At 40.5% G+C, this 18,900-nt stretch overlaps 2 protein-coding genes across 4 annotated transcripts in view; both read left to right on the top strand.

Annotated features, from left to right (window-relative positions):
- Positions 1 to 17,136, top strand: part of LOC141442766 (uncharacterized) — a 36,217-nt gene extending 19,081 nt beyond the window's left edge. For 2 of the 3 annotated variants that reach the window (XM_074107868.1, XM_074107867.1), the window contains exons 2-10: positions 1,286 to 1,469; positions 2,506 to 2,629; positions 3,939 to 4,147; positions 6,247 to 6,396; positions 7,520 to 7,645; positions 8,857 to 8,979; positions 13,173 to 13,255; positions 15,122 to 15,236; positions 16,831 to 17,136. In XM_074107868.1, the coding sequence (XP_073963969.1) occupies positions 1,287 to 1,469; positions 2,506 to 2,629; positions 3,939 to 4,147; positions 6,247 to 6,396; positions 7,520 to 7,645; positions 8,857 to 8,979; positions 13,173 to 13,255; positions 15,122 to 15,236; positions 16,831 to 16,893 (1,176 nt within the window). In that variant the 5' untranslated portion in view covers position 1,286 and the 3' untranslated portion in view covers positions 16,894 to 17,136. Of the gene's footprint in view, positions 1 to 1,285; positions 1,470 to 2,505; positions 2,630 to 3,938; positions 4,148 to 6,246; positions 6,397 to 7,519; positions 7,646 to 8,856; positions 8,980 to 10,244; positions 10,813 to 13,172; positions 13,256 to 15,121; positions 15,237 to 16,830 lie in introns of those variants that run through there. The other variant, XM_074107869.1, reaches the window with a different exon arrangement.
- Positions 17,137 to 18,716: 1,580 nt separating this feature from the next.
- The window catches only part of LOC141443148 (uncharacterized), a 9,191-nt gene continuing 9,007 nt past the window's right edge, over positions 18,717 to 18,900 (top strand). Inside the window, exon 1 of the mRNA XM_074108358.1 lies at positions 18,717 to 18,723. Coding sequence (XP_073964459.1) covers positions 18,717 to 18,723 — 7 coding nt within the window. The remainder of the gene's footprint in view (positions 18,724 to 18,900) is intronic.

Below are 18,900 nucleotides of genomic sequence, written 5' to 3' on the forward strand. Positions count from 1 at the left end.
TATAAACCTTCATTAAATAGTGTAACTTAACACAAATAATTAATATCTACGAATAAATTAATTTGCAGAGCCAGCCATAATTATCGTAGGTAAGGTTGGTTCAGTCAAATAATTAATTTTGTTGGTACAGCACTAAATTTCCAGAGACTAGACCGACCATAGACCAACTTCGGTGAGGAAAAAATTATCATGTCAATTTGACAAATGTATCGGATTTTCGTCTTCCAATTAATTCTATAAAATAAACATATTTACACGATTATTTAATGATAAAATGATTGTTAAAAACAGTGGTGAGCTCATTGAGATGTGAATATGATCGGGATTGACGTTCAAATGTAAGTAACTACGGAGTAATCGTGAAAAAATGCTTTGTTTACACAATTGTTTTTTTCCATTGAATAGTACTTTAAGTGGAAATTGTAATGATCCGATCTGATGGTGAGATTTCCTGGCCGCAACTACCGTTCCGTATTATCTTACTCTATTGTAAGGTAGGATTACCTACGTATTATTGATCTCAGACAATTCTGAGATAGATCTGATATTATAATTATAAAATTTATAAACATCCCGATTCCCGTGTAACCGTGACAAAACACTATTTTTTTGGTGGTGAGGTGAGGTATATATTGCACAGACATTATAAAGTACTCTGTGGATGCTCTTTGCTCTGTGGCGGCACAGACCTATGTATGATACGTATTCACCTACGTCTATGTTGGTGACACTTTCCCGGCCCGGATAACACCGACATGGAAATACCGGCCCTGTTTTTTGTGTTCACGCCCATAGAAACGAGCTTCTATGGCGTGTAGTGTACACGAAAAACAAGTGTCGGTATTTCCATCCCAATCCCGGTATTATCCGGGCCGGGAAAGAGTGTCACTCCAACCAACCATCCTTTGCAAAGAGTATGTGCCTATCTATAGGTACTACTACTAATACCACGTAGTATCTCTTATTAGTCTGTGCTAATTACTCTTTTGCTTGGCACAGACTACTTACAGATCTCTTTGGTGCCTAGTCTATACTCTACTCTATAGAGATACGTAGTATCTCTTATTAGTCTGTGCTATAGAGAAAATCCTTTGTTTACATATAATACGCCTAAAAATAATAATCGAATTTGTATCAAATTCTGAATAAATAGCTCTATTTATCTTCGACCTCAGCATTCCCATGTATATTAATTGTCTTCCCACGCACTTAAAAAAATACGGATTTTTCATTTTAAACCTCGTAGCAGAGCTTAAAAAATGTTAGCGGTATTGATGCTGAACAGGATGAGTTTGAAACGGCGGAGCTCAAGAACTAAGACGCCCGTTTGTAAAGCTGAGAAAAAGACAGACACTCAATCAGTATGCTGTAGGACCTGCCTTGCTTCCGATGACCTAGTATCCATTTTCTACAGTACGGGGATGGAGAAGAAACGCACTGAAGAGTTGAGGCTTGTTACCGGTCTAGAGGTCAGTTTTACGTTTACTGATACGCTTTTCCCTAGCTCCTATATGCGGCTTTGGACACTTGATACTTGGTTTTTTACTAAATTTCCATTAAAAATTCGGCAAGGTAATTATTATTGGAAAAGCTACAGCAAAGCAGTTTCATAGCGTGTGACGTAGTAATGCGACGGGTGCGACGGGCCTGTCGTGGTGGCCGTGCTGGCGCAGTGGTTTGACCTATGGAAAATTTCGAATGAAAATTTGCTCATGAATTTCAAGACTCAGATCTGTGAGCCCGAGTTTGAACACACTATTCTCAAGGGCGTCGCCAGTCGGGGGCCCAGGAGGGGGCGAGTTGATGTGGAGAATGAGAAAAGTACAATAATTAAGTAATTGTAGGTATTTATTGGAATTGGTGCAGGTGGTAGGACCTTGTGCAAGGTGTGCCTGGATTGCTACCACCATCTTGCTCGCTAATCCTGCTGTTAAGCAGCAGTGCTGGCACTGTTGTGTTTCGGTGTGGAGAGTAAGACAGCCGGTGAAATTACTGGCACTTGAAGTATCCCATCTTAGGCCTCTAGGTTGGCAACGCATCTGCAATACCCCTGGTGTTGCAGATGTTTATGGGCGGTGGTGATCTCTTACCATCAGGAGACCCACTTGCTTGTTTTCCATCCAGTCGAAATAAAAAAAATATCATTTGAGTTTTGGTTTCGACATATGGGAATTGATCAATCAAGCAAGTCAAGTCAAGGACCTAGGACTGGTTTGGTTGCTTTACATTTGGCAACTTTTTTAGAATCTAAACTGAAATGCATTTAAACTGAATTTTAGCAGAATGCTGAATTTAGGCTCAAGCTGCTGAAATTCGGTCAAACAGAATGTAAATTGAATTTCGGCCGACCCCTAGTATTACTGAATGTTTGCTGCACATTAGTAAGGAATCCTACACTGCGTCTGGCTCAACATGCATTTAGCTAATTTTTATAAAATTTTCTTACTTTTATTTTTTGCAGTTTAGTGCGAAATAAAGCTGTTAATAATTTTATTTTTATTTCAGATAAAACAAAATGATGGTCTCTCACAGAAGATGTGTTCGAATTGCATAGAAAAAATGAATAGTGCACTGCAATTCCGGAGAACGAGCAAAAAAGCGGAAAAAACACTATTAAATGTGTCCTTGGGTAATATTATTTTGTCACAATATATATAGATAGATAGATAGATAGATAAAAAACTTTATTCACAAACATGCCATGACAATTCTACATAAACAAACGATTCAGAGCACAGCCGCGAAAAGGCGCCGACTCAGCATGTGCTGCGACATTGCTGTCACAGCGCTGATATTCTGTCGGAACCAAAAAAAAAAAGGAATTTTTACTCAAAGTTACTATAATAATGTATAATTTAAGGTTCAAATAACAAACAAACATAACAGACATTCTTTGAATATAGGTACCTAATACAAGCAAAAACGAAGACAAAGATTTTCTATATATATATATAAATAAAGACTGTACTGTACTGTTTTAAAACCATGGGGGGGCTGCTAAGACGATTTTTCTGTTCAGTGAGCTGTTTGCAAAATATTCAATTTTAGAGTGCACATTTTCATTAAAATCAAGCATCCCCCCCTCTTAAATCTAAACTGCTGGGTGGAAAAAATTGAAAAAATTCGAGATGGTAGTAGGTAAGTATATAAAATTTACAAGGAAAATTATAGTGGCTAAGTTTGCTTGAGATTTATTAGTAGTTTAAGAGTAAATAGCAGCCTAAGGTATAAAATATACCTAAACTTGGAAGATTCCATACAAAATACTAAATCCTCAGAAAAATATTACTTGATTTTTTTGTAATGGCTACGGAACCCTATCTTGGGCGTGTCCGACACGCTCTTGGCCGATTTTTTAAGCAATTATCGGTTATTTATTTATTTATCAACAAAAATAGCAGTATTACGCGGCAATTACACAGTAATTTCATTCATCATCATCTCATCCAAAGTATAATTTTCTATGAAAACTATCCGTAAGTCCATCTCTGGGTCATCCTCTATATCAAATTTCATCTCAATTGGTTCAGCGGTTTAAGCGTAAAAAGGCAACAGACAGACATAACGTTGCTTTTACACCCCTCTAACCACTGATGTATCAGTGCCTCTAACATTATAAGTTTAAATAACTTTTAGTACCTATGAATATTTATGAACCTCGAGGTCTTTATATTGTTTTTGGTTTACCTGTATACTCATTAATATACTACTGTATGTGTTCTTAAAATAATAAAAACATTAAAAGTTTGTTAGTCTGTTGGTTTGGTTGTTATCACGTTGAAACTGCTAAACCGATTCAGATGAAATTCCGTTTTTATCCCGGAAAATGAAGGAAGAATGGAAAAGCTTTCCCTATGACTTTTTTTTGCCTAGAATTTGTTTATTGCTGTCCCGCAGAAACTAAGCAATTTTTTAGTTCTGCAAATTTTGTATTACAGGTCACAAGCCGAAAACGAAATCCATATCCAAAGTGACGCGCAAGACGGCCAAAGTTAGCATTCAGAAGATTCCTAACGTTCAGAAAGTGAAACAGAAAATAGAGAAAGAGGAATTTGTTTATGATTGTTCGTTCGATGACTTCCAAAATGACTGCGTTCAGGAGCCCATCGAGTTAGCTGAGGTCGAGAAGAAGCCTAAAATAAAACAGGTATACAATAACACTACGTTATTAAATAAATTTAAAAATTAATGATGAAATTTTCATCATCATTCATAAAGTATGTCACACCAATTTTGACCATTTTTTGTCCCGCCCTTGTCACATGTCATTTATGGATGAACCCTCATCGTCATCATTATCATCATCCCAGCCTATATACGTCCCACTGCTGGGCACAGGCCTCCTCTCAGAATGAGAGGGCTTGGGCCGTAGCTCCCACGCCGGCCCAGTGCGGATTGGGAACTTCACACACACCATTGAATTGCTTCGCAGGTTTGTGCAGGATTCCTCGCGATGTTTTCCTTCACCTTAAAGCTCGTGTTAAATTTCAAATGTAATTTCGCACATGAATTTCGAAAAACTGAGTGATGCGAGTCAGGGTTTGAACCCGCGATCCTCTGCTTAAGAGGCCATGGGTCAAACCACTCAGCCAGAAAATGCTAAATACCCGGTATTGCAGTAGGCTCTACCTTCAACGCACGCCCCAGGTTCTAAAGCCCTCAGTCGTTAGACAGGCTCTACCTTCAACGCACGCCCCAGGTTCTAAAGCCCTCAGTCGTTAGACAGGCTCTACCTTCAACGCACGCCCCAGGTTCTAAAGCCCTCAGTCGTTAGACAGGCACTACCTTCAACGCACGCCCCAGGTTCTAAAGCCCTCAGTCGTTAGACAGGCTCTACCTTCAACGCACGCCCCAGGTTCTAAAGCCCTCAGTCGTTAGACAGGCTCTACCTTCAACGCACGCCCCAGGTTCTAAAGCCCTCAGTCGTTAGACAGGCTCTACCTTCAACGCACGCCCCAGGTTCTAAAGCCCTCACCTCAGTCATTAGTAAAGACCGGTATATGAAACATAAAAAGCATCACATATGAATGATAAACGGTAAAAAAAAAACTACCAAGAACTATAAAAACTGTCAAAATATGCAACATTACATTAAAACAGACTTTTATTTTTATTTATTTTACAAATAAAAATATCATTTATTTCGTCAACATATATATTATTAAGGTGAGAGTTATGGTATATACAGTACAGCTATGATGTTGCCTTAAACGGAAATTTAGTACATTGTTGAAACTACTTAGTAAAATACAATTTTTAAAATAGGTTTGTCAACATCTGGGTCAAAATAAAATATTAAATACAATTAAAATAATCTCAAAACAAAATAAAAATACAGATATTACATTATTTTTTCCTTTGAGCGTCACTAATAATTGTAACAATATAAATTCAAAATACGTGAGGTTTTTAAGTATGGCTTTCAAAGTCTGTTATTACGGGCGTGAAAACAAAGTTTAGATTAAAATCATATTTAATACACCTTAAAACCGTACCATAAAAATATCGAGCATGCCACAGTGTTGCATAGTCTCCGTTTTGTTCGGAAAAAGGGAGGACAAAGGTTTCCGAAAGACAAAACCGTCTCTAAACACAGACATTCATTGCCCCGGAACGCATATTTGCCATAATTAATTTCAGATATTGCAAAATATTCACAAAATTATTCTAATTATAAATAAACCCGCGTAGCTCACCCAAAAATTATGAGATTTGACATTTCGGAGACCTCACGCTACACTAGCGCCTCTAGTGGCGAATTCATACGCGATAGCCCTCATTGGAGTGTTACGGCAGCATTAATTACTTCTGGCAATGAATAATTAAGTATACTACCCAGAAAATATTGTAAATATAGTCAAAATATGTGTACAATCCAGTTAGATTTGTACACTTGTACCGTAGTTGTAGTAGTTAGTTGATGGAGTGCAGAGAAAGAACGATGTTTTAATGTTGCTTTATTCACGTTTAAGATATACAGTAAGTTGGTTAGTTCTCCTTTCGATGTTTATCGTATGACTATGTTAAGCGCTCTAATTATTATAATAAAAACAAGTATTTATAAAAGGTTATTGCTAAGGTCGCAGCGTCAACATAAAAATGTACAGTGGTGAGACTGTACAATGTGTAACATCACAAGATTTTAGGTAAAATATGCAATTGCATATAATCCGGTCTCTAGTCATGAGGCGCTCGTTGGTAATTCCTTATTTGCCGCCCTTGAGCCACAATGTGTTGTCGGTCCAGCTGAAGAAGCCGGCGGCGGCGGGGCGTCGCGCGCGCTGCGCGATCCCGAACGCGGCGTCCTACACGTGCGCCACGTGCTCCAAGGAGTTCCGCATGAAGGCCACATACAAGGCGCACCTGCGGTTCCACACCAACTACTGCGTGTGCGAGGTAACTCATGGGGGGGGGATTTATATTGCGTCCAGATAATGATGATGATGCTTAATGATATTTTTTATTTCAACACCAAATTTGTTACTTTTACGGGTATCCCGTGAAACCATATCGAAAATACAAACTGAGACATGGATGCACAGAAAAACCAGAAAAAGAGACCGGCACTGGGAATCGAACCCAGGACCTCAGCAATCCGTGCTGGACAGGAATCTAGACACGAATTTTTCCTATGCATACATATCTCAGGTTGCTTATTTCTGCTTTGCTACTTAATTTATATTGCCCTCGTGCTTTTTAAAGCCCTCGCTGACGCTCGGGCTCCAAATCGGCACTCGGTGCTGTAAATATGTTTATCTACATGCATATCATAACTTCCCTATTATATGTTCAGAAACGACTATCAAATGACCTTTATTAAGAAACCTGGTATCTGCGGGTGCATCTTAATGTTCACATTAAAGTACAGTGCATCTTAATGTTTACATTAAAGTATCGGTAATACTTTTTTTACAATGCATATCTGTACGTATTGTAGAAAACTTATGACATGCATGTAGATAATAATAATTATTCTGTCAAAGTCAGTCAAAGTCAAAGTCAAGTCAAGTCAAAGTCAAAATACAGGCCACATCTGAACATATTATAGAAAACTTATGATATGCATGTAGATAAAGTTATGTATGCGGCTATACATAATTAGGCATTAAAACACTCGTGTGATCTTATTATGAAACTCGCCTTCAGAAGGCACATCTACATGCATATCATAAGTTTTCTATAATATGTCTGAACATAATGGCAATATGGCCTGTATTTTGACTTTGACTTTGACTTGACTTTGATTTTGACTGAATAATAATTATTATCTACATGCATGTCATAAGTTTTCTATAATATGTACAGATATGCATTGTTAAAAAAAGTATTACCGATACTTTAATGTAAACATTAAGATGCACTGTACTTTAATGTGAACATTAAGATGCACCCGCAGATACCAGGTTTCTTAATAAAGGTCATTTGATAGTCGTTTCTGAACATATAATAGGGAAGTTATGATATGCATGTAGATAAATAACTATTCTGGTTGGTGCAACAGTCTAGTGTTTGTGCGCAGGCGTGCGGCAAGCGGTGCCGCAACAACAACCAGCTGCAAGAGCACAAGCGCGCGCGCCACGGCCTCGGCCGCATACACAAGTGCGCCTACTGCGAGTACAGCTCGGCCACCAAGGAGGCGCTCACCGTGAGGTTGCTAAGGGGGGGGGGCTTCCCATCAGGTGACCCGCGTGCTCGTTGGTCCTCCCTCTCATGTAAAAAATTAAATAAAATAGAAGGTAAAATCGAAATCACCGAGTAGGGTTGCAGGTGGTAGGACTTTGTGCAAGGTCCGCCCGGATTGCTGCCACCATCTTGCTCGCTAATCCTGCCGTGAAGCAGCAGTGCTTGCACTGTTGTGTTACGGCGTGGAGAGTAAGACAGCCGGTGAAACTGGCACTTGAGGTATCCCATCCTAGGCGTCTAGGTTGGCAACGCATTTGCAATCCCCCTGGTGTTGCAGGTGTCTATGGGCGGTGGTGATCTCTTACCATCAGGAGACCCACTTGCTCGTTTATAATGTTTCCATTCTTCCCGTTTCATTCTCAACAATAAATCAAACAACTAGACACGAGTGCCACTACCACGATAGTTTTTGGTGCATAAGCCATAGTTGACAACCTTAGAGCGACCGCCGAGCGTAGGTATGAAAAGTGGAGTACATACAGGAGATTTATCTGTGTTTTGTGCTAGTGGTCTACAATCGATCGTTCAGTAACTTTAATGTTCAACAGTCCCAATTTTGGAAGAAAAAAAATTCAAAAGAAAATCCGACCAGAGCCCAATAGGGGCTATCGCGTATGAATTCGCCACTAGAGGCGCTAGTGTAGCGTGAGGTCTCCGAAATGTCAAATCTCATAGTTTTTGGGTGAGCTACGCGGGTTTATTTATAATTAGAATAATTTTGTGAATATTTTGCAATATCTGAAATTAATTATGGCAAATATGCGTTCCGGGGCAATGAACGTCTGTGTTTTGAGACAGTTTTGTCTTTCGGAAACCTTTGTCCTCCCTTTTTTCCGAACAAAACGGGGACTATGCAACACTGTGGCATGCTCGATATTTTTATGGTACGGTTTTAAGTTGTATTAAATATGATTTTAATCTAAACTTTGTTTTCACGCCCGTAATAACTTTGAAAGCCATACTTAAAAACCTCACGCAACAGTGCGCCATCTAGTGAGACAAAAAACGATAGCCCTCATTGCGTAACAAAAGAACAAGTAAATAAATAGTACGAGTATAAGCGATATTGTAGGTATTGAAATTCACTAAAAACTATTAGCTTTTACTTTGTTATCCTATTGGGCCCAGGTCTAAAATTGTCGGTGATGAGTTTCAAGTGTTGTTTTGTGTTAGATCCACGAGCGGCGGCACACTGGCGAGCGGCCGTACATCTGCGACCATTGCGGGGCCACCTTCCACCGCCGCAGCAACCTCGTGCAGCACATCGCCATCCACCTGCCAGAGAAGAACTTCCAGGTCTTGCCCATACTCATAATTACAACCATACTCATAGGCGATAAGACTATCCACATGCTCGAAAAAAACTTCCAGATCTTGCCCATACTCATACTTACAACCATACTCATAGGCGATAAGACTATCCACATGCTCGAAAAAAACTTCCAGGTCTTGCCCATACTCATAATTACAACCATACTCATAGGCGATAAGACTATCCACATGCCCGAAAAAAACTTCCAGGTCTTGCCCATACTCATACTTACAACCATACTTATAGGAAGTGATAAGACTGTCCACATGCCCGAAAAAAACTTCCAGGTCTTGCCCATACTCATACTTACAACCATACTTATAGGAAGTGATAAGACTGTCCACATGCCCGAAAAAAACTTCCAGGTCTTGCCCATACTCATACTTACAACCATACTCATAGGTAGTGATAAGACTTTCCACATGCTCGAAAAAAACTTCCAGGTCTTGCCCATACCCACACTCAAGTACTGATAAGATCATCCCCCTGCCTGAGAAAAACTTTCAGGTCATATCCGTGCTCATATACTTATAAGTAGTGATAAGACCATCCACCTGCCAGCGAAAAACTTCCAGGTCATGCCCATACTCATACTCATAAGTAGCGATAAGATCATCCACCTGCCTGAGAAAAACTTCCAGGTCATACCCATACTCATACTCATAAGTAACGATAGCGACAAGACCTCTTCTATAAACTCTCTTATAGATCTCTTTAAGAAAATCTTTCTGGTAATACTCACATCCACTTTTCAATAATAGTTATTAATAAATATGTGTGGGATTTCTCAATTTGAGATCATCTTGAGTCATGAGGCTTTCCGAGTTATGTGGGAATTTTGAGTAAACTGTGGGAGTCAGTAGACTGAGGAAATTTTGAGTAGACTCCCATAGAGTAGACTGGGTGTTTATAGTAAACTGGGAGTTTGGAGTAGACTGTGGGAGTTTGTAGTAGACTTGGAGTTTATAGTAGACTGGGAGTTTATAGTAGACTGGGAGTTGGAGCATACTGGGAGTTCGGAGCAGATTGGGAGTTTGGAGTAGACTGTGGGAGTTTTTAGTAGACTTGGGGTTTATAGTAGACTGGGAGTTTACTTACAGTAGACTGGGAATTGATGGTAGACTGGGAGTTTATAGTAGACTGGGAGTATGGAGTAGACTGGGAGTTTGGAGTAGACCGTGGGAGTTTGTGGCAGAGTCGTAATTGAGAGAGTTTAAATGGTGGGGTGGTGGTGGGGTGGTGTGCGCAGTGCGACATGTGCCCGAAGCGGCTCAAGTCGCGCAAGTTCCTGCAGATACACAAACACAACGCGCACACGGGCCGCCGCTACGGGTACCTGTGCCCCGTGTGCGCGCACCGCTTCGAGAAGCCCAACAAGGTGCGCGCGCATGCGCGGAGGGTCCACGGCCTCGGCCTGCCCGACGCGCACCACCCGCCCATCGTGCGCGTGCAGCTCTAGGGGGGGGACGGGGGGCGGGACGAGACGAGACTAAGGCTAAGGGACTGGGATTTTAGATTTGACTGTGGAATTTAGATTTGACTGTGGGATTTTAGATTTGACTGTGGGATTTTAGATTTGACTGTGGGATTTTAGATTTGACTGTGGAATTTTAAGTTTGACTGCTGGACTTTTGATTTGACAGTGAGATTTTTATAAATTATGAGTTGATTATGATACTTGAAATATAATTGTGACTCTGAATTAATTTTGAGACCTAACATGGTGGAACTTTAGACTTGACTGCGACTTTTGAGGCTTAAATGTGGAAGTTTGGAGTTTATTATGGGAGTTTGGACTTGCACATGATATAAAAATATATTCCAGCTACTGCGCGCTTTTAGTTCTATAGTCGAAAGGCTAAGAACAAGGCTAAGGATATAAGGCTTAATATTTGACTGAAATACTGAAGTATTTAATATATGCCATAATATTGTTATAAATAATGATATTTAGATATAAGTTTTAGTCGACCTCCGCTAATGTTTGTATCTATAGATGAACTGTTTTTTAATTTATTTATTGACTACGTATTATTTACATGTTATCGTTCTTTATTTTTTTTATTACATCCTAAAATAAAATCATGTTTAATATACTCGTATACCTACATCTAGTTTTTTTTACAATTGTATAATATTACAATATTTAAACAAAATATTACTATTCTGACTCTCAAGTAGTTTTGTGACTGAGACGGACTGACTTGAGACAGCAGGATGAGCAAGATGGGTGCGTGCTCCGCGAGGATTAACTTACGAGGTAAGGTGGAGGCACTAGTATCTTATGTTTAATTAATTAAATAATGTTATAAAAATAATTTGAAATATTTCAGCTAATAGTTTGGCATGATACATCCTTTTAAATGTTATTATTAATGGTATTGTTTTAGAAGTTATTCCTTTTTCAACCGACTTCAAAGAAGGAGGAGGTTCTCAATTCGTCTCTGTTTTTTTTTTAGAATAGAATACGACCAATAATCGCGAAGTTTTTAAAAAATGTGTATAAATGCGCATGTCAGCCCGTGTTCGTATATCTGTCCTCCATCGATTGGTGTGGTTGAAATTCGATCGATTTCTGACAATCCATTCGAAAATCAAAATCAAAAAGTTAATTCTGCGTCTAGCCCGAAAAAGGCTCTTTTTGCATGTAACTTTTTTTTAACTACCAGCGCTTTTGGAAAGACCATCATTGGCAAGAAGAATGCGCCGCAAGAAGCATAAAAAAAAAAACAATCAATTGTGCTTTGTTTCTTTTCCTTTGTACAATGAGTTTACATACATACATACAAAACAAAATATATAATTACAAATAAAATTTAAGAACAGTCTTACATCAAGTCTTTCTTGGCCAACAATGCACTGAAATATTGCTGATTATTTTTATAATACCTTTTCCAATATATCCCCAGTATAGTGCACTAGTGGTTGACATAAAGGACTCGGTAAAGTAATTAAAACTTTCTTTATAACTAGAAAACTGGAACTTTCCTTAATAATTGTGTCGTTTTGTTGTAAGTTGTTACTGATTGAATTAAATGTTAAAAGTTGACTTTCGATTCAGTACAAGTATTTTTTTGTCAACTACTGGTCCTATGCCGAACACTAGTGCCTTTACCTTATTAAAATTAAAAATCGTGTTTATATGAATTTGTAAAATATTCAATTGACAGTGACAAATTTTGAGTACTCTAATCTAGCGAACTTGTCTTGTAGAGGGTGACCGACCATACGATTGGTAATTTTCATTGATTTAAATTAACTAACATGAATTAAAATTTAATTGTTTGTTTTAAGAGCTAATGCACTGAATTCGCCTAGAAATGCTGCGTTAGACGAGTCACCTTGTATAGATTTGGGTCGTTATTCCATATTCCAGTGTTTATTTTATTTGATTTACGTGGGCAACTTTTAGGGTTCCGTAGCCGAATGGCAAAAAACGGAACTTATGGATTCGTCATATCTGTCTGTCTGTCCGTCCGCATGTCACAGCCACTTTTTTCCGAAACTATAAGAACTATTGAAACTTGGTAAGTAGATTTATTCTGTGAACCGCATTAAGATTTTCACACAAAAATAGAAAAAAAAACTATACATTTTAAGGGTTCCCCATACTTAGAACTGAAACTCAATATATATAAAAGTGTTTTATCTACATGCATATCATAACTTCCCTATTATATGTTCAGAAACGACTATCAAATGGCCTTTATTAAGAAACCTGGTATCTGCGGGTGCATCTTAATGTTCACATTAAAGTACAGCGCATCTTAATGTTTACATTAAAGTATCGGTAATACTTTTTTTAACAATGCATATCTGTACATATTGTAGAAAACTTATGACATGCATGTAGATAATAATAATTATTATAAATAAAACTTTAGTTTTTTATTATCTGTTTTATTTAAGCTTTGGTAGGTACTTCAAACTAGTTATCAGTAACACTAACTTAAAAATACAGGCCATATCTGAACATATTATAGAAAACTTATGATGATATGCATGTAGATAAAGTTATGTATGCGGCTATACATAATTAGGCATTAAAACACTCGGCTCGTTTCATAAAACCACACTCGTACTTTAATGCCTCTCATTATGCACCAGCCACATAAATAACTATTACAGTGTAAGCTTGGTAAGTCCCTCCGTGTACACGTTGTTGTTTGTCCTGCAGTGCACTCTGTGCCTGAAGCGGGAGAAGTCCAAGAAGCTGCTGCAAGTGCACGTGTTCAAGGCACATCGCGAGAAGCGCTACAGGTAAACTGTCTTGATACCTCGTTCGTTTAGAAGTTGCTAAAAAGTTTGCATAATGTATGTAGTAGCGAATTATGTTTTGCCATCGCAATTTGTGGGAAAACTACGTATTTCTCAACTAGCTTACTGTACCAAAAAAAATACGATGAAGAAATATTATTCATTTGATCAGTGCCCTTAGTGTAAGTTTTCGGTTACAAAATACGTCTCGATCGCGTTCGCGTTAAAATCTCAATTCGTATGGAAACACGAACATCGCAAACGTTCCGCTAGAGGCGCTGTTCGTGTTTGCATACAAACTGAGATTTTAACGTGAACGCGATCGAGACGTATTTTGAAACCGAAAACTTACACTAAGGGCACTGTATGTATGTAAACTCTTTTTCATCACACTTGCTCGTAAACAGTGTCGTAACATGCAGGCTACCTTGGTTGCAACCCCCCAAATAAAACCCTCGACCTTAATGTGCTTGTCTTCTTAATGTGCGCGGAGGCTGGCGCTACCAAGAGCGCAGTCAGCGGTATCCGCAATTTTTGAAAAAAATATTAGTTTTTCTTTTACAAATATACAATTTTACTCGCAAATGTGATGAAAAACATTGTATGTCGCACGGGCGGTACTAGAATTACGAACATCGATTCATTAAAGCCCTCGACTTCGGGCTTCTAATAGACTCTCGTTCGTAATTCCTTATTTACCGCCCTGAAGACACAATGTACTACACTGTACAAGAATAAAGGAAAAACAAAAGACAATCATTGACATACTTTTATACGACCGGATGGCCGAGTGGTTAGAGAACCTGACTACGAAGCTTAAGGTCCCGGGTTCGCCCGGCCGGGGCAGATATTTGTATGAATAATACGAATGTTTGTTCTGGGGTCTTGGATGTTTAATATGTATTTAAGTATGTATTTATCTATATAAGTATGTTTATCCGTTGCCTAGTATCCATAGTACAAGCTTTGCTTAGTTTGGGACTAGGTCAATTGGTGTCAAGTGTCCCATAATATTTGTATATTTTTTTTTATATACAGGCGAACTTATCTTTTTAAAGGGTCTTTACCATTCAACCTAACCTAATATTGATTCGGGAGAAGTGAGCAGGACCAACCCTAGCGAATTCAATTAGTTAACGCTACTATATCGTACCAGCTGCAGTATTAGTGAGATTCACATTTATTTATTTATTTTGAAAACAAAAGATATTAAATTATTTTGAACATGAACTACGTGAGACTCGCTCATATTAAATGATATTGTAACGGATAACTCACGTCTTAAACCGAGTTTAGCTCGACATGTTTCGGGCTATTTCGTAGCCCTTCTTCTCACGAGCACGCGAACGCGCGACTGTCCGACGAAACTAACACCGGCGCACAACTACCCGCATTTTTATCGCCATTTTTATTATCAATGTCTAATGTAGTGTTTCCTGAGAGGAAGGGCTACGAAATAGCCTGAAACATGTCGAGCTAAACTCGGTTTAAGACGTGAGTTATCCGTTACAATATCATTTAATATGATATTAAATTATTTACTAAAGGGCTTGGTCACTGCAATGAGGGTTTTCACAGAGGCGAAATATCACTAGATGGCGTTAGTGAGATTCGTTTGACGTTTACTCGCGATTGGCTCATTTAGTTATTTAACCAATCACGAGCAAACGTCAAACGGACCTCACGACACTAACGCCATCTAGCGATATTTCACCTCTGAATAAACCCTGATTAAAAGTGTGAGGGTTTTACTTAAATATGGTTGAGTGTACTTATTGTACGGTTGGTCCTGCTCGCGGCTCCCGAATCACCCGTTAGGTCGGCCAGCGGCTGAGGACAGACGTGATGTGTGTGGTCCGGCTCCGGCAGGTACATCTGCCCGGTGTGTTGCGACACGTTCACGCGGCCCGGCAACGTGCGGCAGCACCTCGCGCGCAGCCACGGCGTGCCGCGACCCTCCCAGCCCGCCATCGCCCGGTACCAGGTCAGTGCACAGTGTAACAGGTCGGGGCGGTGCAGCCGCGAACCGCCCAGCCCACCATCGCCTGGTACCAGGTCAGTGCACAGTGTACCAGGTCGGGGCGGTGCAGCCGCGACCCGCCCAGCCCGCCATCGCCCGGTACCAGGTCAGTGCACAGTGTACTAGGTCGGGGCGGTGCAGCCGCGACCCGCCCAGCCCACCATCGCCTGGTACCAGGTCAGTGCAGTGTACCAGGTCGAGGCGGTGCAGTCGCGTCCCGCCCAGCCCGCCATCGCCCGGTACCAGGTCAGTGCACAGTGTACCAGGTCGGGGCGGTGCAGCCGCGACCCGCCCAGCCCACCATCGCCCGGTACCAGGTCAGTGCACAGTGTACCAGGTCGGGCGGTGCAGTCGCGACCCGCCCAGCCCGCCATCGCCCGGTACCAGGTCAGTGCACAGTGTAACAGGTCGGGGCGGTGCAGCCGCGACCCGCCCAGCCCGCCATCGCCCGGTACCAGGTCAGTGCAGTGTACCAGGTCGGGGCGGTGAAGCCGCGACCCGCCCAGCCCGCCATCGCCCGGTACCAGGTCAGTGCACAGTGTACTAGGTCGGGGCGGTGCAGCCGCGACCCGCCCAGCCCACCATCGCCTGGGTACCAGGTCAGTGCACAGTGTACCAGGTCGGGGCGGTGCAGCCGCGGCCCGCCCAGCCCGCCATCGCCCGGTACCAGGTCAGTGCACAGTGTAACAGGTCGGGGCGGTGCAGCCGCGACCGCCCAGCCCGCCATCGCCCGGTACCAGGTCAGTGCAGTGTACCAGGTCGAGGCGGTGCAGTCGCGACCCGCCCAGCCCGCCATCGCCCGGTACCAGGTCAGTGCACAGTGTACCAGGTCGGGGCGGTGCAGCCGCGACCCTCCCAGCCCGCCATCGCCCGGTACCAGGTCAGTGCACAGTGTACCAGGTCGGGGCGGTGCAGCCGCGACCCGCCCAGCCCACTATCGCCGGTACCAGGTCAGTGCAGTGTACCAGGTCGAGGCGGTGCAGTCGCGACCCGCCCAGCCCGCCATCGCCCGGTACCAGGTCAGTGCACAGTGTACCAGGTCGGGGCGGCGCCAGTATACCAGGGAAATGTTACAGTTGTATCAAATGCGTTGTTGTTGTAGCAAAAGGACTACGGAACCCTTAAAAATGCTTGTATTAATAGTAGATTGGGCAACAAGAGCATAAAATGAGCCATTTTACCCGAGCCGTTCATATAGCCACCAGAGCCGTTACGGTGAGGGTGGATAGACACGTCGAGGGAAAAGTGGGTTGAGTTTTACACTGCTTAAGGGACAAATTCACTTTCTATGTACCTTTATTTTTTATGCATTGTTATATCTCTATTTTTTTAATTGATTTTAGTTTATAAAAATTTAAAATTATTAAAAAAATATGTTGACACTTTTGTTCGTGGCTGTTGACACCTGATTACCTTGGTCTTGGACGAAGATCTTATTTTATGCCCTAGAGCGTAAAAAGTCATTTTATGTCATCTAGATACAGCATAAACACGAACTTTACGAGCATGAAAAGTGAAAAATATATATTTTAGGAAAGACTTATTTTACTAATTACAGGTACATATGACGAACGTGTCTGAAGATAAGCCTCCGAGCGCCGCTCCTCAGACCTTCGTGTAAATAGATGAAACAAAGCGAGATAAAATGTCTATAAAACGTGTGGGGGCGGGTCACATTCATTACATATTCATTCATTTTTCATTTATTTGTTTGTTTACCAGAATGTAGTATTTTACAATGAAAGGTGGTAATTTTTTTTTTATGTCCAATACATTCTGCTTTAGCCTAAGCATAAGCCCAAGGGCCAGTACAGATAGACTGCATTCCAACTGCAACGTAACTGCCAACTGCCGACTGCCCATACATTTTTAATTGATTCACTTTGTTGTTTCTATATCTTTCTTTGATTTGTTTTTTTTATCATCTTGTCTTATTATCTTGAGTAGGTACTCAGAATGTCATAGATCTTGTGTATGTCTTGATTAACGAAACAACTGTGTTTGTCTGTTTATTTCACTTTGCCATTTGTTCACTATTTATTAGATTAACATCTACATGTTAATTTATTATAATTGAATATTATGTTTTGTTCTCGTCTTGCTTGCTGCACGTGTGGTTGACCGTGCCAGAGTTGTCAATGTCAATGTCATGCTTGGCTTGTGTTGGTAGCAGGGCTTTAAATACCGTTAAAAAGTGGTAACGTTACCAATTGTCAAACCGATTTAACGTTAAATGATAATTAACGTTAAACGATTTACCGTTACTTATACAACTTTTTACCGGTAAAAAAATGGTAACGTTATCAGCTATTCATTAACTTAACGTTAATTCAAAAGTATCGTTAAATCATTTTAACGGTATTTATATACTATTTACCGGTAAGCTTGGGTAACGTTAAATTTTAGATTATCCTCATTTATCGAGCGAGTATGCACGCGCTAAATTGGCAACACCGTAGCATAGCAAAAATTACCGATAGTGTTACTTCGGTATCGTTATAATAATGTGAATTGGGTAACGTTAACAAGCCCTACAATGTAAAGTAAATTTACCGTAAAAATAACGGTAATTGGGTAACGTTAAATAATGTTAAGTTATCAATTAACGTTAAATTTTAATACCGGTACTAAACTCCAATTCAATAGAATCTGACAATCCTGTAGACACTTCCAGCCTACTAATATAAACACCGGGCTGCCTAAGGCTTTGTGATGTGACTATTATTCTTTTTTGATTCCTTTTAGATGATAATTGCAACAACAGGACATATATAATCAAGTGTGCCCACGATAGGGTGTCTTAAATATGTAGAAAATTGACAGATTCTATTGAATTGTACTTTAGGTATTTTTATGATTTTTACCGTTATTTAACGTTACTTATAGTGTGAATTTGGTAACGTTAACAAGCCCTGGTTGGTAGCGCTGACCATAGACAGTCGCGTTCACAATTAGGCACGGTCCGGTCGCACGTGCAGCGTGTAATGACGGCCTCACGGTCCCACCGGAAGACCAGCGCCAGCTCTTGAGCCGGCATTATGCTGAGGTGGGTCCGTTTCGTGAACAGTAACGTTTTTTTTTTTTTTTTTTTTTTTTTTTCTCTTCTTTTATGTAACTATTCTGTCACTGTTCCGAATAAATGTATTTTCTTTCTTTCTTCTTCTTTCTTCTTTCTAATTGCAGTCAAGAGTGCAGTTGTACCGACTGCAATTGAACTGCAACGAAAAATGTATGGGCAGTCTGCAGTTGCGGTTACGTTGCAGTTGGAATGCAGTCCGTTTGTACTGGCCATAATAGAATTAGTATTCCTTTTTTGTTTTTAGTCCTTTACTTAAATTTATATGAATGGCGAACAGGTTGATTTAGTTTTGTCCCTCTCTCTCTCTCTCTCTTTCTCTTTTGACTCAAAGTAGGCGCGGCTCACTGCGCGATCTATGTAAGAACATGGTTTGTGAGTAAACGTACATTGAATAAATTTCCATTGTATTTTCATTCTGAGGGGAGGCCTGTGCCCTGCAGTGGGACGTATATAGGCGGGGATGATGATGATGATGATGATGATGTATTTTGTCGGAAAAGTCCGTATTCCTGTTGGTGTCTCAACTAGCTTACTGAAGTTTACTGATGC

This window comes from Choristoneura fumiferana, chromosome 26, assembly GCF_025370935.1.
Source record: "Choristoneura fumiferana chromosome 26, NRCan_CFum_1, whole genome shotgun sequence".
NCBI lineage: Eukaryota > Metazoa > Arthropoda > Insecta > Lepidoptera > Tortricidae > Choristoneura > Choristoneura fumiferana.